This window comes from Capricornis sumatraensis, chromosome 11 (genome assembly GCF_032405125.1).
Source record: "Capricornis sumatraensis isolate serow.1 chromosome 11, serow.2, whole genome shotgun sequence".
Lineage (NCBI taxonomy): Eukaryota > Metazoa > Chordata > Mammalia > Artiodactyla > Bovidae > Capricornis > Capricornis sumatraensis.
Genome location: NC_091079.1, coordinates 79,512,301 through 79,534,731, shown reverse-complemented (window position 1 = coordinate 79,534,731; position 22,431 = coordinate 79,512,301). Strand labels below are relative to the sequence as shown.

The 22,431-nt window shown below is 34.9% G+C and overlaps 1 protein-coding gene across 37 annotated transcripts in view; it reads left to right on the top strand.

Moving 5' to 3' along the window:
- Positions 1–22,431, top strand: part of RIMS2 (regulating synaptic membrane exocytosis 2) — a 592,618-nt gene that overhangs the window by 322,240 nt on the left and 247,947 nt on the right. For all 37 annotated transcript variants that reach the window (XM_068983626.1, XM_068983609.1, XM_068983618.1 and 34 more), the window contains 2 exons: positions 1,786–1,957; positions 4,441–4,594. In XM_068983626.1, coding sequence (XP_068839727.1) covers positions 1,786–1,957; positions 4,441–4,594 — 326 coding nt within the window. The remainder of the gene's footprint in view (positions 1–1,785; positions 1,958–4,440; positions 4,595–22,431) is intronic.

Below are 22,431 nucleotides of genomic sequence, written 5' to 3'. Positions count from 1 at the left end.
TACTTTATCACCTCAACCTTTTTTATTCTGTTGACATAAGTTTTTACACATGAATAAAGGACTGTGCTTTTAGTTTGAATTATTTGTTGTTTGGAAGAAAAGCCACAGGTCGTAGGAAGCAGTATAAACCATTCTTGGATTAGATGGCAAGGTTCCATCTAAATATTTTCTTTCTGATGTTGGTGGAAGGAATTTTTATCTCTGACAGGGTGTCATAATTCATTCTTTTATGGATAGAATATAAAGTAGATGCTTTATAAATATTTGTTAAAGTTTTGGAAGGAGGAAGTGACAGTCATAAATCATAGTCCTTGTCATTATTTCTCTATTAGTTAGTTCTAATTTACAGTGCCACTTCTTTTTCATAAATTTGAATGGAGATAAGATTTCCTACATGGGTTTCCAAAGTTATTTTCCTAGGGAAACCATAGAAATTAATAAAGATACATTGCTTTTAAATGGCCGCATTAAATACATGCTTTTGATTCATTAAGTTAAATGTCTTGCATCTCCTGCATTGGCAGGAGGATTCTTTGCCACTCACACCCTGGGAAGCCCTTGTATTAAACAGCAAGCTCTGTTTTCACCTAGGAAAAGTCATATAGACTCCCTCATTTAGAGGTACTCTATCCCTTCTTAGTTCAAACTGCTTCCTGTTTCCCAATACTCTTAGAACTGTGCTGTGCTGAGAGAATTTGAAGAAGTTAATACAGTTCCACTTTCTGTTCATTGGCACTTCTCTCTTCAAATAGCCTCTTCTGATAGCTTAACATCGCCTTCCTTGATGATTTTCTTTGTTCCTATTCAGCCATTGATCCTCTCCAATAAGCTAAAGTAGTGATCTCCAGAAAGAATGGATGTACCCAGGGAATATACGAAACAATTCATTGGAGTTCAGAAAGAAATATTTGTCTTTTAATTTTCATCTATTTTTAATTCCTATTTTTGTATATTTACCAATGAATGCAATATTACATATTATATGCAGTTATATGCATGCAAGTAATACATGCATATAATTTATAAATATATATGTATATAATGGAATGCATAATAAAAAACATTAATTTGATAGAAATATGCAGCAGAAAAAAGTATGAAAGCCCCTGAACTGGAAGTTCTGTCCATCAGGATGGCAAACTTGCATTTCCAGCCCAGACTATAGCAGCTACCTCACACAGAAATAATTTTACTATGTTTATAAAGACCTATAAATGTCAAATGAGGAAGTGTGGATATATAAGAAAATTGAGAATATGTAATTACAATTGCTCATTAGCTTAACTGCATGGATATACAGACGCAAACATAACAATTTATTAGATTTATTGTACAAAGAATTTCTGTAGTTTAAGTGAATAGTATATTGGTTGCAAATACTGTGTATAGAATTTGCATATGTACAAATACTCAAAGTAATAGTGTATGTAGCCAATAGATTGATTTCCATTTTAAAGGTTTCCAGTAGAGCACTGTGTTTTTAAAAAAAAAAAAAGAGAGTTAAATATTCTTTAGTCTGGTTTTATTTAGAATTTGTGAAAGACTGTTTTTAATTATCTATCATGGAAAATTTTCATATTTATTGTAATATTCTGTTATTAAGTCAAAGTTACATAATGTTGTGCCTTTTACATTTCAATAGTAATTTTGAAGATTACAGTATTTTTAATATATGACAAATTTATGGGAAAACTTCACTTCTTTCCTGCGAAACTTTAATACATTTTAGGGCAAAAGTTAAGATGAAGGTTTATGTAAGTTCATATATTCTTGTTTTCTTCATAGTGACAAAAACAAGAGAAGAACTAAAACAGTGAAGAAAACTTTGGAGCCCAAATGGAACCAAACATTCATTTATTCTCCAGTCCATCGAAGAGAATTTCGGGAACGAATGCTGGAGATTACCCTTTGGGATCAAGCTCGAGTTCGAGAGGAAGAAAGTGAATTTTTAGGAGAGGTATCTGGAACTATTTTAAAGCTTAGACTATTCATGTTATCCCAAATACTTTTGTTTATATGACTGTCAGTAAAATATTATATTTTGAATACCTGAGAAAGTAAACATAATTTAACAATGAATTTAGCTGCTGTTTTAAGAAAAAAACTTATTGATGTTTTTATAGTATTTGTATATCCTTTTAGTTTACTAAACCAGTTGTACCAATATAATTCAATCATTTACCCATGGATAAATGGATAAATTTAGGGACAGGTTTCAAAGGCAGACAAGGTATATTCCTCTCTTTAAAGAATTTATAATCCACTAGAATACATATAAGTGAATGAACAATTATAACGTAGCATGACAGATGTTCTATGGGAAAGTGCAGTAGGAATACAAAATTGCTGTGCAGGGAAGGGGAAGTAAGTGGTCCAGGGAAGACTCCACAAAGAAACTAGAATTTAGCAAAGTCAGAGGGAGTAAAGTTCCTGCAGAGGGAATACAAGATTCTAGAGTTATGGGAGTCTTGGACAACTGCATTGAAATTTGAAAAGAACGTGGTAAGAAATGAGACTTGAAAGCTAAACTGACGTCTGATTGTATCCGTTCATGTATCATATTAAGAGGCTGGATTTTATCCTGTAGATAATGGGAACAAATGACAGCTTGGAAAGAGCATGACTTGATTTCATATATACTTGAGAAAATATTTCTCTCTGAAAGGTAGAGGATGAATTGCAGGGAACAGATGAGAGGCAGTTCTCTCACCATTAACATACTAAGATAACTGCTTTCAGCTTTTTTCAGCATGGTTGATTTTCCTGAGTGAATTAAATGGTAATATCATGGGTAAAACAACAATCCATAGAAATATTGAACTGAATGTTGTTAGCGAAGGAATCAAAGAGTTGGAAAGAAAGGGAATATAATTGCTAAAATCAGAGACTAGCTTCTGCTGCCTGGTTGTGCATTCCTGACATTGCTACTTCCTGACTTTGGTACTTAGCAAGTTATTTAATATATTTGCACTAAAGTTTCCTCTTCAGTAGAGTGAGAAGGGCTAGAGTGAGGGTTAAATGTGTGTGTGTGTGTGTGTGTGTGTGTGTGTGTGTGTGTGTGTGTGTATAACCATTTAAAACACATGCCTATATTTTTGAAAATGACTAGGGACAATTTAGGAAGAATGAAGAGTACCTTAGTTGTTTTACTTTTTTACCTCCCATAGCTATAACAGTTCTCATATCCTTAAACACAGACCTTGTCATATTTGCATGACTTTGAAAGATAATAAAAAGAATCATTTATTTCTATGGACTGATTTCCTTTTCAAATTTATTATATATTCATATTATAATATGTGGTGATGTGATGTGTTTGTGTGCTTAGTCGTGTCTGACTGTTTGCAACTCCACAGACTTGTAGCCTGCGTGGCTTCTCTGTCCATGGAATTTTCCAGGCAAGAATTCTGGGCTGGGTTCCATTTCCTATTCCAAGGGAATAATCTTCCCAACCAAAGGATTGAACCTATGTCTCATGCGTCTCCTGCATTGCAGGCAGATTCTTTACTGCTGAGCCACTTAAAAATCCATTCTTTTTTTCTTTCCTGTTTTGAATTCTTAGTATCATGATACATTAAACTGAGTTTTAAGTAAGACAGTCTTTGATTTATATTACATCTGTTTCACTTACCAGCAATGCAGACTTAAACAATTTTTTAAATCTTTTTCAACCTTGGTATGCTTATCTGTAAAAAGTTGACTAATAAGACCAACCTAGTAGTTTTTACCCAAGAATTAAGATAATGTATGACATGGAGAAGGAAATGGCAACCTACTCCAGTACTCTTGCCTGGAGAATCCCATGGAGGGAGGTAGGCTACAGTCTATGGGGTCGCAAAGAGTCGGACACGACTGAGCAACTTCACTTCACTTCATGACATGGTTCTTAACACACAGTAAGCATTTCTAACTTGTTTTTATATCCCCGTTTTAGAATTTGTAAAGGTTAAGCTAATGAATGTAAGCTTAAAACCGTAAAACAGTATACATATATTAGTTATATTTACCGACATTTAGTAATAAGTTCTCTTTCAGTTCAGTTCAGTCGCTCAGTTGTGTCCTACTCTTTGCAACCCCATGGACTGTAGCATGTCAGGCCTCCCTGTCCATCACCAACTCCTGGAGTTTACTCAAACTTATGTCCATTGAGTTGGTGATGCCATCCGAACATCTCATCAATGTCATATTTAACAGCCTCTAATAGAGGGTCTGCTACAGCCTCCAGTAGTTCAAAGAGCTACAAAATAAATGTCTTAGGTATATAAAGCTGTTAAGTCAATGAGTTATAAATATTTATATATTTAACTAGTGTTGAGCATATGGGCAATTCTACTGTATAACCTTGCTTTTGACCTAACAACATTACTATTATCATGAAATCATTTCATAGAATTTCTATATTATTGTCATATGACAATTCGTTGTCTCTTGGCTTTGTAGATTTTAATTGAATTAGAAACAGCATTATTAGATGATGAGCCACATTGGTACAAGCTTCAGACTCATGATGTTTCTTCATTGCCACTTCCCCATCCTTCACCATATATGCCACGACGACAGCTCCATGGAGAGAGCCCAACACGGAGGTTGCAAAGTAAGTTTTCAGTAAAATTTTTCATATATTTATTGAAACATCTTGGATGATATATATGACAGAGAATTGAAGGACACCGTTATGGGTATTAACAGGTATCTATTAGTATTTTCATTGCTATTCTTAAAGCTTTTAAATTGATACACTTAACTGAATGCATGTTGTATTCACTTATCACAGTATGACACACTGTGCTTCACTGTGTTAAAACTTTACAATGTTTTAACTTTACCTCTTAGAATCTAAAATATAGAAATGAAATAGTTAACGTAGTAGAATTTGGTCATGTAGCTGTAGATATCTGAAATTATGATTTCTACCTTCATTAAGCCAAATATTTTAGGAATATATAGGATAAAATATAGCATAGTGGTTGAAACCATGTCTACGAACATTACTCAGATAAACTTGAAGTTTTAATTCTCTCATTTAACAATTGTATGACTTGAGGTAGGTCATCTCTCTCTGTTTCGCTTTCTTCATTTAGAAAATGGAAATAATGCATCACAGAACGGTTCTAGGAGTTAATCTCAGGAGTATAAACTGATACTATTGTTGTTGTTATCAGTGTTTGCATTTTATCCTGAATTATGCACAGTCCAAACTATAAAATAGATTATTCAGAGAATCTTGAAGGAAACTCAGAAATATTTTCCTCATTGAAAATGGAAAATGGCGTTGTTGGTTTGTTGATCTTGCAGCTCAAGTTTATTTGTTTTTTTCTGATGAATCTTTGTGATAGGTGAAGTGGATGCTTTTTGCTTTGGATAGTATTCATGGAGCCATCATGTTTCAGGTTTAGCAACTTTTTTGTCAAGTAGTAGGGAGCTGATTGAGATTAACTAAATTTCAGAAGTACAAATTTATAAGCATAAATACTGTGTCATCATGACATCAGTCATGGTAAAGATACTTGACCATATAACAAATAACTCTTGTATAAATGGATCACAGCATTTCTGATGAATAAAGGGCTGAATTACATATCAGAAGGTTGTTGAATAGAGAATTAGAGCAAAGCATTGACTTTATGGAATAATTAGTCATAGGAAAGCATAGAGATGTGTATCAACTTCTTTTTAAAATAATCTAATTACTGGAATTTTATTTCCATTAGACATAACCTCTTACCCTTGGAGGGGATTAATTTAACACTAATTTTACAGCACTCACTTTTTTCAATTCCCCCCAGAGTGAATACCCAGACACCTTTATTTGCAGTTGCCATCACAATATTGTTTGTTGTAACTACATTATCATGAAATTTATGTTGACTAAATTTAGAGTGTCTGCTCTTTCTGACCCTGTAATCTACTCAGTACATTGTCTCTAAATCATAGTGTAGGATGATGAGTTACTACATGAAGGTTGCTAGTATAATTCATTTTCTACTAATTCCTGTAGATGAGGTTTATAGGCCATTAATGCTAGCTTCTATTGCCCTTTCTTGCAGCACTGGCCTCTTCTCTATTTACTCTAGTTGTTACTGCAATAAAGAGTAGGTTTGATGACTCTTAGTATCTGAAACTCTTAAATCTACCAATAATTTTCATTTTTTCCCTCCCTAGCTAAGAATAGTTTATGTAAGGTATGATGAGAATAAAGGACTTTCTAGTTATCTGTATAATCATGGATATTCTTGAAGTTAATTTAATCAATTTTGCAAATATTAATATTTTCCATCCTTACAATGCTTCCTCTGTTAAATAATCATTAATAATATTAAATTAACCCCTAGGTGAAATAATAACTGCATGTTGTACTGTATGAGTCTTGCCACTATCAATTAACTTCTAATAAAATTAATTTTCAATATTTGAATGTATGACTGAATTTGGTGTTTTACATTAAAATTTTATTATAATTTATTAGCAGTGTGTGGAGAAGGCAGTGGCAACCCACTCCAGTACTCTTGCCTGGACAATCCCATGGACGGAGGAGCCTGGTAGACTGCGGTCCATGGGGTCACACAGAGTTGGACACAACTGAAGCGACTTAGCAGCAGCAGCAGCAGCAATGTGTAGGCATAAAGATAGGAAAAAATGATGTGATAAAGGAAGATTAGGAGATAACACTCAGGGGTAGGCAGAAAGTTAAAGACATTACCATCTGCTAAGTGTATGTTGCTCATCAATGACAGGTTCAAGTTCAGTTCAGTTCAGTTCAGTTCAGTCGCTTCCAACTCTTTGTGACCCCATGAATCGCAGCACGCAGGCCTCCCTGTCCATCACCATCTCCCGGAGTTCACTCAGACTCATGTCCATTGAGTCCATGATGCCATCCAGCCATCTCAACCTCTGTCGTCCCCTTCTCCTCCTGCCCCCAATCCCTCCCAGCATCAGAGTCTTTTCCAATGAGTCAACTCTTCGCATGAGGTGGCCAAAGTACTGGAGCTTCAGCTTTAGCATCATTCCCTCCAAAGAAATCCCAGGGTTGATCTCCTTCAGAATGGACTGGTTGGATCTCCTTGCAGTCCAAGGGACTCTCAAGAGTCTTCTCCAACACCACAGTTCAAAAGCATCCATTCTTCGGCGCTCAGCTTTCTTCAGTCCAACTCTCACATCCATACATGACCACAGGAAAAACCATAGCCTTGACTAGATGGACCTGAGTTGGCAAAATAATGTCTCTGCTTTTGAATATGCTATCTAGGTTGGTCATAACTTTTCTTCCAAGGAATAAGAGTCTTTTAATTTCATGGCTGCAGTCACCATCTGCAGTGATTTTGGAGCCCAAAAAAATAAAGTCTGACATTGTTTCCACTGTTTCCCCATCTATTTCCCATGAAGTGATGGAACCAGATGTTAGGGTGTTAGTAAGTAAGTATATTTGATTTATATCATACCTGAATGGTATATTGGTTTTCCCTACTTTCTTCAATTTAAGTCTGAATTTGGCAATAAGCAATTCATGATCTGAGCCACAGTCAGCTCCCAGTCTTGTTTTTGCTGACTGTATAAAGCTTCTCCATCTTTGGCTGCAAAGAATATAACCAATCTAATTTTGGTGTTGACCGTCTGGTGATGTCCATTTGTAGAGTCTTCTCTTGTGTTGTTGGAAGAAGGTGTTTGCTATGACCAGTGCGTTCTCTTGGCAAAACTCTATTAGCCTTTGCCCTGCTTCATTCCATACTCCAAGGCCAAATTTGCCTGCTACTCCAGGTGTTTCTTGACTTCCTACTATTGCATTTCAGTCCCCTGTAATGAAACGGACTTCTTTTTTGGATGTTAATTCTAAAAGGTCTTGTAGGTCTTCATAGAACCATTCAACTTCAGCTAATTCAGTGTTGGGGCATAGGCTTGGATTACCATGATATTGAATGGTTTGCCTTGGAAATGAACAGAGATCATTCTGTCGTTTTTGAGATTGCATCCGAGTACTGCATTTTGGACTCTTTTGTTGACCATGATGGCTACCCCATTCCTTCTAAGGGATTCCTGCCCACAGTAGTAGATATAATGGTCATGTGAGTTAAATTCACCCGTTCCAGTCCATTTTAGTTCACTGATTCCTAGAATGTCAACGTTCACTCTTGCCATCTCCTGTTTGACCACTTCCAATTTGCCTTGATTCATGGACCTAACATTCCAGGTTCCTATGCAATATTGCTCTTTACAGCATCATATCCTTGCTTCTATCACCAGTCACATCTACAACTGGGTATTGTTTTTGCTTTGGCTCCATCCCTTCATTCTTTCTGGAGTTATTTCTCCACTGATCTCCAGTACCATGTTGGGCACCTACTGACCTGGGGAGTTCCTCTTTCAGTATCCTGTCATTTTGCCTTTTCCTACTGTTCATGGGGTTCTCAAGGCAAGAATACTGAAGTGGTTTGCCATTCCCTTCTCCAGTGAACCACACTCTGTCAGACCTCTCCACCATGACCCACCTGTCTTGGGTGGCCCCACATGGCATGGCTTAATGTCATTGAGTTAGACAAGGCTGTGGTCTGTGTGATCAGATTGGCTAGTTTTCTGTGATTATGGTTTCAGTGTGTCTGCCCTCTGATGCCCTCTTGCAACACGTACCGTCTTACTTGGGTTTCTCTTATCTTGGACGTGGGGTACTAGACCATTCAGGTATGACCTAAATCAAATCCCTTATGATTATACATTGGAAGTGAGAAATAGATTTAAGGGACTAGATCTGATAGATAGAGTGCCTGATGAACTATGGACAGAGGTTCCTGACATTGTACAGGAGACAGGGATCGAGACCATCCCCATGGAAAAGAAATGCAAAAAGCAAAATGGCTGTCTGAGGAGGCCTTACAAATAGCTGTGAAAAGAAGAGAAGCGAAAAGCAAAGGAGAAAGGGAAAGGTATAAGCATCTGAATGCAGAATTCCAAAGAATAGCAAGGAGAGATAAGAAAGCCTTCCTCAGCGATCAATGCAAAGAAATAGAGGAAAACAACAGAACGGGAAGGACTAGAAATCTCTTCAAGAAAATTAGAGATACCAAGGGAACATTTCATGCAAAGATCTTTTGACATTTTTTCATAGGTTACTGAGACTATGTTGTTGTTGTTTTATAATTTTTTCCTCTCTTCCTCAATTTTGATTATTTTTATTTACTTGTCTTCAAGTTGACTGATATTTTGTTCAGTTATGTGTTCAGTTTTCCAGAAAAAAAAATTCTGTGAATTGTCTTATTAAATACATTATATTTTTCATTTAAATTTTGTATTTGGTTTTCTTAGAAGTTACTATATCTTTCCTGTTCCCCTTGTTTTATTATATGTGTGTATGTATATACAAACAAATGTGTGTGGGCAGATGTGTGTGTGCTTGCTTAGTCTCTAAGTCATGTCAGACTCTTTGCAGCCCCTTGGGCTGTAATCCAGCAGGCTCCTCTGTCGATGGGATTTCCCAGGCAAGGATACTGGAGCAGGTTGCCCTTTCCTCCTCCAGGGGATCTTCCCCACCCAGGGATGGAACCTGTATCTCCTGCATTGGCAGGCAGATTCTTTACCACTGAGCCACCTGTGAAGCCCATGTGTAGGTGTATGTAGATATGTTAAAGAATTTATAGGATTATATTATATATATACATGCTGCTTCTGCTAAGTCACTTTAGTCATGTCTGACTCGTGCAACCCCACAGACAGCCTCCTACCAGGCTCCTCTGTCCCTGGGATTCTCCAGGCAAGAACACTGGAGTGGGTTGCCATTTCCTTCTCCAATGCATGAAAGTGAAAAGTGAAAGTGAAGTTGCTCAGTCGTGTCCAACTCTTAGCAACCTCATGGACTGCAGCCTACCAGGCTCCTCCGTCCATGGGATTTTCCAGGCAAGAGTAGTGGAGTGGGGTGCCATTGCCTTCTCATATGTGAGATATATATGAAATATAATATAATTTATATCTATATGTATAATACTATAACTTTTTAAAGCTATCTATCAGTTCAGTTTAGTTGCTGAGCCGTGTCCGACTCTTTGTGACCCCATGAATCGCAGCACACCAGGCCTCCCTGTCCATCACCAACTCCCGGAGTTTACCCAAACTCATGTCCATCGAGTTGGTGATGCCATCCAGCCATCAAGCTATATACAGTATTTATTTTAAAGTATACTAATTCCAACATCTTAGTCTTTTGTGGGCTTATTAATATTTTTCTTTCTTTCTTTGCCTAGGGATCACATTCTGTATGTTTTATATATCTACTAATGTTTTTTTGTACTGGACATTGTGTTTAATATACTTTAGAGACTGAATTTTGAAGAATATTGTGTTTTATTTTAGCAGACAGTGAAATTACTGAAGGATCACTTAAAATCAATGGAAGATGTGTTTCATTTTTATTTTTTTTTCTATTTTGATCCTTTACATAGTTCTAAGTTATAATCCTTAGTCTAATTTGTGGTTCTTATGTCTAAGTTTTGAACTCTAAACAGAGTTTAATATTTTGGCCAAAACCTATAATAATAGGATTTAAACTCCAAACTCTGTATCCTATACATCAGGAAGTTGTTGAAATCTTGCAGACCATTTAGCCTTTCGACTGTGACTTTCTGCTAGGTTTCTTCTTGTTTTTCTCTTTGCAGTTTATAGTTTTAGGCAAGAATTTTGGGGACCATTAAGTGTAAGTTTTTGGTCTCCTCCTTCTCTGGCTCCGTCCATTCCAGGATTTCTGTACAATTATAGCTGCTCTCACAATTCTGAATTCTGATCTCTGGCTTCTCAGTCTTGTAAGACTGAGGTTTTTTGCTGAGCTGTAATTTCCCTTCAGTAAACCATATGGGGAAGGCATTAAGAGAAAACTGGTCAAATAGGTCCTTTTCTTGGGCTTCTCTGTAGCTCAGCTGGTAGAGAATCCTCCCAGTTCGATGCCTGGGAAGGGAATATCCCCTGGAGAAGGGATAGGCTACCCACTCAAGTATATCTGGCCTGGAGAATTCCATGAACTATACTCCATGGGGTCACAAAGAGTTGGTCACGACTGAGTGACTTTCACTTTCTTTCTTTTATTTTAAGGGTCATATTGCCAATTTCTGCCTGAGTTTGTTCTCTGGTATCTCTGAATAGTTTTGTATTAAAATATTTTTTCTAGAATTTAGAATTATTACTGACAGGAGAGTTAGTTTGATATAAGCTACCCTGTTATTCTCAGAAGCAGAACTCTACATTTTTATTTTTAATTCGAGGATAATTTCTGTAAAATGTTGTGTCGGTTTCTGCCATACATAAACATGAATCAGCGATAGGTATACATATGTCCGCTCCTTCTTGAACCTCCCTCCCATCTCCCACCCTATCCCACCCCTTTAGGTTGTCACAGAGCTCCGGGCTAAGCTCCCTGCATTGTATAGTGACTTCCGGTTAGCTATCTATTTTACACATGGTAATATATACATTTCAGTGCTACTCTCAATTCGTCCCACCTTCCCCTTCCTCCGCTGTGTCTATAAGTCTAGAACTCTACATCTTTATGTACTCTTTTTACTGATGTATAGAATTCATATAGAAATATGTGTAAATTGTGAATATACTCATGGATCAATTGTGAGTAAGAAACCACAACATGTAGCTAGCACCCACATAAAGAAATAAAACATCATCTACATCTTTCCAGCCTCTCTGCTGCTCTCTTCCAGTAATTATTCCCACTGTCAATAACATATGATAGAATACTTTCACTTATTTTTAATTTCATGTAAATGGAATACTCACACATATGTGAATTTTGTAGAAATGAGATTGCACAATATGTTTATATATTGTATCACATATATAATATGTGACTTTTTCCCTTACCACTATGTTGTATGACTCATAAATATTGTTGCATATAATTGAAGTTGTTTATCATTTTCATTGCCACATACAATTTATTTCTATAAATATACACCAGTATATCTTATTTTTAGGTTGGTTATGAAAGCTATTTGTCTAAGTGAATTCTTATGCTTTGGTCAGAGGTAATAACTATACAAAGGAATTGCTTATCTTGGCTTTAAAGTGGGATTTAAACTATTTACAAATTTTGATATACTGTTGTTTATTAGCAACCTTCTAAGAAGGTTATAATGTGAAGGTATTTAGTTACAATCACTAGTTTGGGGGATTAAATTGTTTAATTAAAAAAGCCTACAGTTGATTGACAGTTTGCTTTCAGATTTTGACTGTTCCTGAGAGTGCTTATTGCACACGCCTTTTGGTAATCACATGTGTTCATTTTTGCTATGGATATACCTAGTAATAGAGTAGGTAGGTAAGAGGCTATACATATATTCGGTTGCTGTAGATACTGTGTTACAGTTTCCCCAAACTATCCAAATGTATACTTCTTACAGCAGTGAATGAGGGTTTGAGTTTCCCTATATGCTTACTTTATATTTGGTATTTTTAGTTCTTTTTATTCACTCATTCAGGTGGGTGTGTAGTATTACCTCACTGTGGCTTTAATTTACATTTCTCCAATAGCCTTTTCTTAAGTTAATTGACTATTTGGATATCCTCTTTTATGGAGAACCTAGTCAAATTTCTTGCCCATTTTTCTTTGTAATTATTTATATTTATATTACATTTATATTTCTTGATATTTTCATAAGATTTTTATGCTACTTTTGGAGATTCCAGAAGTTCTGTTTAATTCCTGGTTGAATGAAAAGTTTTAATCATGAATAGATTTGAAGTATATTATTTTTGTTCTGTGTAAGTGGATATAAATTTATGATATATAGTCTTGTTCTACTAATTGGTAAATTGTATTGATTTAAAATGTTAAAGTTATCTTGCATTCCTTTAATAAACCCAAGTATCTCAAGATGCATTATCATTTTATCTGTCTCTGGATTCAGTTTGTTAAAATGTATAGAATTTTTGCATCTGTATTCCTGAGAGAGAGAAGAAGGGAGAAGAGTTTTCTTTCTTTTTGTAACCACTTATTTGCTTTTGTTATCCATATTCTGCTGCTGGATTCATATAAAATATTAGGAAATTTTACTTCTTTTTTTATTTGATGTCTTTTATTATCCTTTTTTGTAATATCCTTGTTGAGCTTTTATTTCAGTGCTTCTCTGGCTTCATAAATTGTTCCTCATTTTCTGTTGCTTGAAAGAATGTGTATATTATAGGTATTTTTTTTCCTGTACATGTTTAGAAGTATTCACCATTTATGTTACCAGGGTTGGCAATTTCTTTGTAGGTGCTGAATTACATTTTCAGTTTCTGTACTAGATTTAAAACTATTCAAAATTTTATGTTTTCTTATGTGTCAGGTTTGTTAGGTTGGATTCTTCTTGGAATTTGAATATTTCTCCAATTTTGAAAAAAAATTTGCACTAAATTTGTTCATAGTAGCATCTTATTGTCTGTTTAATGTCTATTGAATGTGTAGTCATGTCCTCTTTTCCCTTATATTGATAATTTGTTCCTTTTCCTTTTATTGTTCTCGGTCAGATTTGCTGATGAGCTATCAATTCTACTAGTCTTTCAAACAGTAAACTTTTTGTTTGTTTACTTTTTAGGCTGTATATTTCTTTTCTTTTCCATTATTTTTTTTTCCTATTTCAGTTTTCCTCAGTAGGAAACTTTTCCTTTAAGTTTCATTTGTTTCTTGTCATCTCATCAGAAGCATGCATAGATAATTTTTAATGTGGTGTGATAATGTATTATTGTGTTTTCATTTACCTTTGGATTTTTTAGGAATATATTGTTAAATTTTCAAGCTTTAGGGATTTTCTAGGATTTTGCAAAACTTTGAAATTGACCATAATAACCATCTTGTAGGAGTATTCACTTTGAATAATTGCAGTCTTTAAAATTAACTGTTTGCTTTATGGTGTAGTATGTACTCAATTTTGGTAATTGTGCTTTAAAAGAATGTTTATCTTGTCATAGTTTGGTACGTGTTCAACATATGTTGTTTATTGGGTTTATTAACTTCATTTTTCAGATATTCTGGGGTTTTTTTCTTGATTTTTCATCTGATTATTTCATCAGTTATTGAGAGAGATATATTAAAATCTCCACCTGTGATTTGTCACTGTTTGTTATATATATTTTCAGGATATGTTATTAGGTGCATACAAAACTAGAATTGTCATATTTTTTTCCTAATGGACTGCTGATTGTATCATTACATAATGCCTCTCTTAGGAATACTTTTTCCTTAAGACATGCTTTGTTTGGTGTTAGTCTTGCTGCAGCTGCTTTTTTTTTTTTTGGTATGGAATATGTTTCTCAGTCCTTTTATTTTCAGCTCTCTGTGTACTTGTATTTAAGATTTGTCTATTGAAAACAATTGTAAACTTTATTTTCTAAAATCCATCTGGAAAAGTTTATCTTTTATTGGGATAATTTATAAATTAACATGCAATTTCTTATAAATTTTGCTTAATATTGTATACATTATTTAACTTTGATTTGTTTTTTTTCTCCCTTCTTACTTTCTTTCAAGATCCACATTATTTTAATGACATCAACACATAGTTAGTCACCTGTTATGCTTATGCTGCTTGACATTGTGACTGATCCAAAGATACATAATACATAAGTAGCAAGCAAAACCATTATTTACAAACTTGTCTTTGAAATACACTTTTTAAAAAATTTTACTTAATCTGACTCTTAGGTTCCCATTTTTGTAGTCAAAAATAGCAGTCATTCCTTCTTCTTCAGTTCAGTTCAGTTTAGTCGCTTAGTCGTGTCTGACTCTGCGAGCCCGTGAATCGCAGCACGCAGGCCTCCCTGTCCATCACCAACTCCCGGAGTTCACTCAGACTCACGTCCATCGAGTCTGTGATGCCATCCAGCCATCTCAACCTCTGTCGTCCCCTTCTCCTCTTGCCCCCAATCCCTCCCAGCATCAGAGTCTTTTCCAATGAGCCTAACCCTTCTTCTTACCTACTCTCAACTCTCAACCGAGGTTCTAGAAAACCCTAAAAAAAGGACAACATTCAGGGAAAAAACCCACTAATTTTGATTCCTTTGAGCTTCACTGGTATGTCCCAGTGTGCACTGGTTTCTGAAACCAGGTCTACACATAGAAATTGTTACTAATGCTGGTTGCTGTGGTGCTTAGCATCCAGCTTCTAGGTACTTCATGTACCTCCTGGAATCCTAAAATAAGACTGGACTCTGGAGAAGTCCTAGAGCCTGGGTTCCTATTATTTATAAGAGAAGTACTTCATGTACTTCCTGGAATCCTAAAATAAGACTGGACTCTGGAGAAGTCCTAGAGCCTGGGTTCCTATTATTTATAAGGCTCTTTAACCATTGTCTCCTTACAGATTCTGCCAAATCTTGTCCTTTAGCAAGGTTTGCCTTCATGGCACCCCACTCCAGTACTCTTGCCTGGAAAATGCCATGAATGGAGGAACCTGGTAGGCTGCAGTCCATGGGGTCACTAAGAGTCGGACACGACTGAGCGACTTCACTTTCACTTTTCACTTTCCTGCATTGGAGAAGGAAATGGCAACCCACTCCAGTGTTCTTGCCTGGAGAATCCCAGGGACGAGCGAGCCTGGTGGGCTGCCGTCTATGGGATCACACAGAGTTGGACACAACTGAAGCGACTTAGCAGTAGCAGCAGCCGCCTTCTTTGTAGCCATCTACACTCCTCTTTCTTTTCTGTCTTTTAGCATAATCTCATAGTAAGCCTGTAGTTTCTCCATCTCTCATAGCTTTCCACCCTGAAAGATATATGTCCCTAATTCAAAGAAACACAAAAGTCTATAATAAAACATAATTTCTATACCTGTATGTGGTCATGCAATAATTAATTTCTAACTTTGTATAATTTTTAAAATCAGATATAAGAGAGAGGATTGTAAAATTAAAATTTAAGCTTTTGTGGAATGCTGTAGTAATTTAGAAATATGAGAGAATAGTGCAAGTGGTGATGAGTATTTTAGCTAGATCTGAAAAGAATAAGTAGAATTTTAATAAACGGTGAACTGTATGTTTGGGAAAGTAGAGACATAAGGGAATTTATTATGATGAGACTCACTGCAGAAAGCATTGTGTGCCAGGCTAAGGATTAGGAGATTCTAATTTTTAGATAGAACCTGATGGTAGAAGAATGAAAGGAACAGCATCTTAACACTACTTATTACTTCTCCTGATGTGCTACAACCAGGGGAAAATGTGCTTTGAGGGGAGGGAATTCTCTTCATTGTATCGTATAAACAAATGTCTATTTTGCTTATAAATGTAGATGTGTATTTTGGAATTGGAGCAAGTTAAATATAGTAAATATTAGAGAAAGCAGTAAATTGCAATGAAAAAATTAGGGGGAAATGGCTTTCCTCTATTTGTCTATTTATTATGAAAATATCTGCAATAAAAATGTAAGCTTTAATTAGTATCTTGCAATATTTTTACATATAATCCATTTTCCTTATTTGAAAACTTTTTTTATAAATTGTGATTCTTAAAATAATGAACATAAATTTTAATTTTAAAAAGACAGAGGAGCTATATCTTTGACAGAAAACACTCATATTCACTCCCTGAAATCATTTAAAATATTAGGTATTTTATGATATTTGTGAAGAAAGAGCTGGAGTTTGAAAACTTTAGTGTCTTTTGTTCTGTATTGATTATAGTAATTAATGCCCTTTATACAGTTTTAAGAAATAGTGTAATCCTTTGATTATTTGTCTGAAACTTGTAAAATGTTTCATTCTAAATACTGACAGTGAAAACTTACTGTCAGTAAGTTTTGAATACTTCCAAACTCTTTCTATGAGGCCGTTATCACCCTGATACCAAAACCAGACAAAGACAACACAAAACAAGAAAACCACAGGCCAATGTCACTGATGAATGTGGATGCAAAAATCCTCAACAAAACTTTATCAAACAGAATTCAGCAGCATGTCAAAAAGTTCATACACCATGATCAAGTTGGGTTTATTCCAGGGTGCAAGGATTCTTCAATATATGCAAATCAATCAATGTGATACACCATATTAACAAATTGAAAGATAAAAACCATATTATGATCTCAATAGATGCAGAAAAAGCCTTTGACAAAATTCAGCACCCATTTTTGATTAAAACTCTTCAAAAAATGGGCATAGAAGGAACCTACCTCAACATAGTAAAGGCCCTATTTGATGTCTATAAGCAGACATTATTCTCAATGGTGAAAAACTGAAAGCATTCCAACTAAGATCAGTAACAAGACAAGGGTGTCCACTTTAACAGCTGTTATTCAGTGTAGTTCTGGAAGTCCTTGCTACAGCAATCAGAGAAGAAAAAGAAATAAAAGGAATCCAGATCAGGAAAGAAGAAGTAAAGCTCTCACTGTTTGCAAATGACATGATACTGTACACAGAAAACCATAAAGATAGTATCAGGAAATTACTAAAGCTAATCAGTAAATTTAGCAAAGTTGTAGGATACAAAATCAATACACAGAAATCACTTGCATTTCTATAAACTAAAAATGAATTAAGCCTTATACTTCTTGGTAGTTGGACTGATTATTCCTTTGTTCCTTTCTTCCCAAGGGCATATTTAGTAGACCAATAGTAATAAAAAGAGAAAAATCACATAAGACCATCTCTGAGTGGTATATAATTGAAATAATGATATAAATAATTTAACAAACTATATGAGGGGTCCTTTTAACAACAGAGTGCTTTACAGAAAATTCTCAAATACCTTTGAAATAAAGAAGGGCATAGTAAACCTGGTGGCTCAGACTATAAAGAATCTGCCTGCAAAGCAGGTGACCCGGGTTCAATCTCTGGGTCTGTAAGAGCCCCTGGAGAAGGGAATGGCAACCCACTCCAGTATTCTTGCCTGGAGAGTTCCATGGACAGAGGAGCCTGGTGGGCTGCAGTCCACCAGGTTGCAAAGAGTTTGACAAGACTTGAGCAATTTTCACTTTCACTTTAGTAAACTTAGATCAGTTAAATCTGTCATTAACCCATAATGTCCAGATCATTCAAGATACAGGAAGGATATGAAATTATACTTTCCTCATAATGTTCTTGAGAAAAAAGGCATTATATATTATCAATGCACATACTTTCAGTTTTATCAAGGATGCATTGTTACATCTGGACACTGTTCCCAAGAACAAAGTTTTCTGATTCAAAGTTACCTTTGAAGAACACAGACATCAGAATGACATGAAGAAGGGAGAACATTCCAAAATTATATTTTTGTTTTTTACTAAACATTCCCAAAATATTTTTTACTAAATATATATCCATTATAAATACTAGGGTTTGGATATATTAATATGATTTTGCATATGGCAAATAAGTATGGTTATGAATATCATCATTCTAAATATTTAATAAACAGTATTTGATATGATACAAAGATATCTACAGAGAATTTTAAAACTAGTGGAAATGTTAATTGTATCAGCATGTAAAATACTTTTTTGATATAGATGTTTAGTTAGATTTACTATTATGTTCAATGTTTTAAGGAAATATTATATACCAATTCATATTACAATTTAAAATTTTATTTGTTGTTGTTATTCATTTGCTAAGTCTCTAACTCTGCAACTTATTCATTCTCTAACTCTGTGACCCCATGGACTGCAGAATGCTACACATACACTGTAGCAATTAAATCTTTTATAAAGTAACATGTTATTTTTATTTATTAACTCTTATGATTTTCCTGCAATTTTTTGCTGCATGCTTTGTGATTTCCTCTTTATATGACAATTTTGAAATATCAGCTATTTATTTGTGATATGTTTTTGTACAGCTTTTAAAATATTGCTTTTTCTTCTGCTTTTTTTTCTTGTTTAGAAAATTGTTGTAATTTTATCTCTTATTTTCTTTGTCTTTCTTTTTTGGGTAAAAATTACTGTTACTCTCAGAGTTGTCTTTTTCCTTTGTGGTATAATAAGAATTTTAAACATCTTGAAGAATCATAAATCTTTTCACTTTGTTTACCATAGTAATGTCCTCTGAGATTATTTCTTCCAATTATATTTTAATTTCAGTATGGTCAACAATTCTTTTCCAGTAGTATGCTGGAGATAGAGCCAATTGTATATTCATCTCTTCCCTTTACATACAGTGACTTTGGTAGCTTGAAACTGGCTGTATGGGAGTTTTCACATTATGGAAACAGGCATGTGTTACAAATCAAGGCTTTTTTCCCACCAGAGAGATAGTTGTCAAACCTTTACCAGCACTGCTGCTGCTAAGTCACTTCAGTCGTGTCCGACTCTGTGCGACCCCAGAGACGGCAGCCCACCAGGCTCCCCATCCCTGGGATTCTCCAGGCAAGAACACTGGAGTAGGTTGCCATTTCCTTCTCCAATGCAGGAAAGTGAAAAGTGAAAGTGAAGTCGCTCAGCCGTGTCCGACTCTTCATGACCCCATGGACTGCAGCCTACCAGGCTCCTCCACCCATGGGATTTTCCAGACAAGAGTACTGGAGTGGGGTGCCATTGCCTTCCCCGTTACCAGCACAGCACTGCCTTATATTGTATACTAAAATTAATTTCAGAATTAACAAAATTTGAAATATGAAGGGACTGGAAAACATAAATATTTAACCAAGCGGATATATGAAAGTAATAGAAGGAAACTGAGGGAAGATTATCGTAAACTAGGATTTTTTAAAAAGCCGACACAAACTTTAATTCATTTGGGAAACACTATTAATCTATCTGGTTTCAAACTTACTTCACAGCGTTTATGATGAATATAGTCTTTCTTTTATGAAAATGTTGTAAGGTAAGTTTGAAACCAGGTAGATTAATAGTGTTCTCAAATGAATTAGGGTTTGTGTTGAGTTTTTTAAAAATCCTAGTTTAATCTGGTTGATTCAATTTTTTGTTAATTTATGAAAAATTTTATATTTGTTTTATGAAATTCCTTTATAGTGTCCCAAATAAAGGTTTTTCTCCCTTAAAATACTTTATATAATTCCAGCAATGTATAGATTAGCAATGGGACAGATTAATCATGTATAGTAATGGATAGTGTACTACTTCTCCATCTGTTAAGTAAAGTTTAGAATTGTCATTCACATTTAAAAATTTTAATTAAACGTTGAAAACTAATTCCATAACAACTAGAGAACCTATTATTTTGTCCTCCTGTGATTTATTGTCTTTTGGCTAACAACGGAGATGTGTTAGGATAAATATTTACTTTTTTCCAGGTAATATGGCATTTTTTCCACCACTTAGTATTTTTTTGGCATGATAGTTCATAGATTCCGTTAAATTTCTGATGTATACTCAGATGATAATTTACTCTTCTTTTAAATGTAAAAACAATTTGTTAATATTGTGCTACCTTTTGAAACTTGGTAAATATTTAGAAATAGATGAATCTAACTAATCTGTATTTTGCTAACTTAACTGTGAGAAGGCAATGGCAACCCACTCCAGTACTCTTGCCTGGAAAATCCCATGGACGGAGGAGCCTGGTAGGCTGCAGTCCATGGGGTCGCTAATAGTCTTTTACGACTGAGCGACTGAGCGACTTCACTTTTCACTTTCATGCATTGGAGATGGAAATGGCAACCCACTCCAGTGTTCTTGCCTGGAGAATCCCAGGGATGGGGGAGAATCCCAGGGACGGGGGAGTCTGGTGGGCTGCCATCTATGGGGTCACACAGAGGGAGACACAACTGAAGTGACTTAGCAGCAGCAGCAGCAGCAACTTAACTGTGATGATTTCTATGAATTATATTTTTTATTGAATGCGAATGTCAAAATAGCTTGTTCTTTATGAATTTTCAGTTTTCTTTGTACAAAAAGAAATCGGTTTTAAGATATACTTTTTCCAAAATCAGAAATTCCAAAATTAATAATGTTTCTCTATTATCTCTTCAATTTAAGTTTATTAGTTCTTGTGTGCCAAATTTCTGTGTGTAACAGTTATGTCTTACATTTAGTTATGTCATACAGTTAATGTATGTTATATGGCCATATAATATAAAATAGAATTGATAATCATTAGTATGCAGGGCAGGCCTATATTAATTTTTTATTTTATGTACCTTCTCTAATTTGTGCTTCTCTTTTAGCCTCTAACTGTTTCATGTATTCAAAGTTCCTAGTACAATTTATAATTCCTTCATTATTTTATTCTGACTAGTATGGCCTTTTAAATTTTTAAATGAAAATGTTGAATGACCTTCTGTAGTGTGAAGCAGAAATTAGATTTTAATATCCCTTTTGCATATAAAGAGTTTTAAATCTATTTTGACATTTTAATTTTTTTTCCAGATAAAGCCTTATGTTCATATAATTCAGGTAAATTTTAGCATGCACAGTGTTTAATGCATGAATTCATATGCACAGTTTAATTGGTTTGTTGTTTTGTGCTTTGTCTGGCTATTGTGCATATGTAAAATGACTAAACAAAATATCACTAGCTTTCCTTTTCTACCTATAGACCTTTTCCAGTATCTCCCATGTTGACATCTTTATTATTTTGGTTGAAATATAGTGATTTGTGATTTTAGTGTGTCTGCTCTTGTCTCATTTAATATGGTATTATTTCATCAGTGAAGTATGTTTTAGTGTATTATTGTGTTATGTGCACTATTTCAGAACTTTTGAATATATATGGATGCAATTTGCTATATTTTTGACTTATGAAGGAATAGTGTTAAAAGTTCTAAATATGTTAAAATATAATTAAAACTGCAGTGTTTGCTGTAGTTTCCATCATTTTAGCCATTTTTCATATATTTTAAGGAAAACTAAATAGATTTAGGTTTTTATGACTTTTAAATTCATATATGCACAGAGTGTATGCCAAGCTATTTTAACTGATGGTAAGTTTTTTAACTGCTTTCTGAGCTTTTTCTTGGTTTTTAACAATTTTAATAAGGTTAACATTTTAAACTTAGTCTAATGAACTTGTGTATTTAAAAAATTAACTTCTTAAGTAAGATCAGGAAAAAAGGTATTTAAAACCACAGGAATAGTGGACTGAGTTTTCAGTCCCTAAATGAAAACGAGGTAAATGAAGAAGGACTTACTGTTTACAACCAGAATTGAGTAAAAGGGGGTGGACTTTCCTTCCCACCTTAAAACAACAACAAAAATGAACAAGTACAAGAAACAACTGTTTGATTAACACTGGACATCAGGCTACTGCTAAGAGAACCCTAAGAACTACTGAGAGAACTAAGATGAGTTGAACCCTGTAACTGCCCTTGCCTAATTCTGTTGAAGAGAATTTCCTGCACACAGCACAGTGGGAGGAGCCCAGATGGAACCTACAGATTCCCTGAGTTAGGGTGATGGAGCTGAATTCAGGGAGACAGACTACTGGGCAGGAGAGAACTATGCAGAGAGGGGACGCAAGCACCACTAAAGATCCCTCTCAAGTGTTCAGACGAGGCTGATGAATGAGTGAATGGAGGAATCGCCCCAATGCTGGG